The 1,063-nt window shown below is 37.9% G+C and overlaps 3 protein-coding genes across 4 annotated transcripts in view; 1 reads left to right on the top strand and 2 right to left on the bottom strand.

Annotated features, from left to right (window-relative positions):
- Positions 1-66, bottom strand: part of LOC107090622 (histone H4-like) — a 416-nt gene extending 350 nt beyond the window's left edge. The window contains exon 1 of the mRNA XM_015384117.1: positions 4-66. Within this exon, the coding sequence (XP_015239603.1) occupies positions 4-66 (63 nt within the window). The remainder of the gene's footprint in view (positions 1-3) is intronic.
- LOC107090620 (histone H2A-like) overlaps positions 1-1,063 on the top strand; it is a 665,777-nt gene that overhangs the window by 42,421 nt on the left and 622,293 nt on the right. The gene's annotated exons all lie outside the window — the stretch shown is intronic.
- LOC107090619 (histone H2A-like) overlaps positions 1-1,063 on the bottom strand; it is a 30,948-nt gene that overhangs the window by 26,605 nt on the left and 3,280 nt on the right. The gene's annotated exons all lie outside the window — the stretch shown is intronic.

Here is a 1,063-nt window from a genome sequence, read left to right as displayed (position 1 = left end):
GACTTTGCGATGACGCTTAGCGCCTCCTTTTCCAAGTCCTTTTCCTCCTTTGCCTCGGCCGCTCATGTTGACGTTGTCTAACTGACAGAGAGAATAGCGCTATATCGCTGAGGAGCTAGATATAAATACACCCTACGGACCTAAGTGAGGACAAGCAACCCTCTTTTTCCCGCCTCTAAGCTTGTAACCAGATTTCTGCTTTTAAGATATAAGTTTGAATATTGAGAGACGCTTGATGAATAAATTCCAGCTGATATAGGATCAAAGCGAATACTAAAAACTGATTTATAAAGCAGCTGCAGTTCATATAAAAGCTTTTAGCTCATATGGAGTTTCCAATCACTTAATATGTTAGATGTCTCGTCAGTTTCAGTAAATATACTCAGCTTCATGTAGGGAGTGTAGATTAGTTCCAACTTTATACGTCATTTTTATTAGGTGTTTGGAATGTACGTTGTCTTGTAAATTAAGTTTCCACATGTTGAGATTCTTTTAAATTGAACAATTAGAAGTGAAACGACTTCAACTCTTGTAAAATGATCTATAACAGCATCTTCTTCACTACAATATATATATTTATGAACCTAAGGAAATCAATAGGACATCAATACACATTTTTCTTTGTCAAACACCCATTGAAAATGAGTGTATTTAACAAACCTGAATTTATGTATGTAGCGCTTTGCTACAAAAGAACGTTGTTCTTGTTCTTTAATCAAATCTTACTGGAAGTTATGTTATGTAGGGGATGTATGCTGACGTTTCATTTTGTGTTCTTAGAATGACTTGGCATTACATTTTATAACCTGGACATTTCCATCTCTATATGTCTACTACCCATCTGATGGCCCACAGAATACACATGGATATATTATAACGGTAAATCCCGCTCATTAGTGAGATTTGGGTGGCTCTTAAAAGAGCCGTTGGTTTGTTTCAGAGAGCCTGCATTTTTACTTCTTTGCTGGTTTCTCGGTTTTCTTGGGCAGCAACACAGCCTGGATGTTAGGAAGAACACCGCCCTGAGCGATGGTAACTCCGCCAAGCAGTTTGTTGAGCTCCT

The sequence above is a fragment of the Cyprinodon variegatus genome, unplaced genomic scaffold (genome assembly GCF_000732505.1).
Source record: "Cyprinodon variegatus isolate N-32 unplaced genomic scaffold, C_variegatus-1.0 Scaffold303, whole genome shotgun sequence".
Classification (NCBI taxonomy): Eukaryota; Metazoa; Chordata; class Actinopteri; order Cyprinodontiformes; family Cyprinodontidae; genus Cyprinodon; species Cyprinodon variegatus.
The sequence above is the reverse complement of the archived record's forward strand: the minus strand, read 5'-3'. Positions and strand labels throughout refer to the sequence as shown.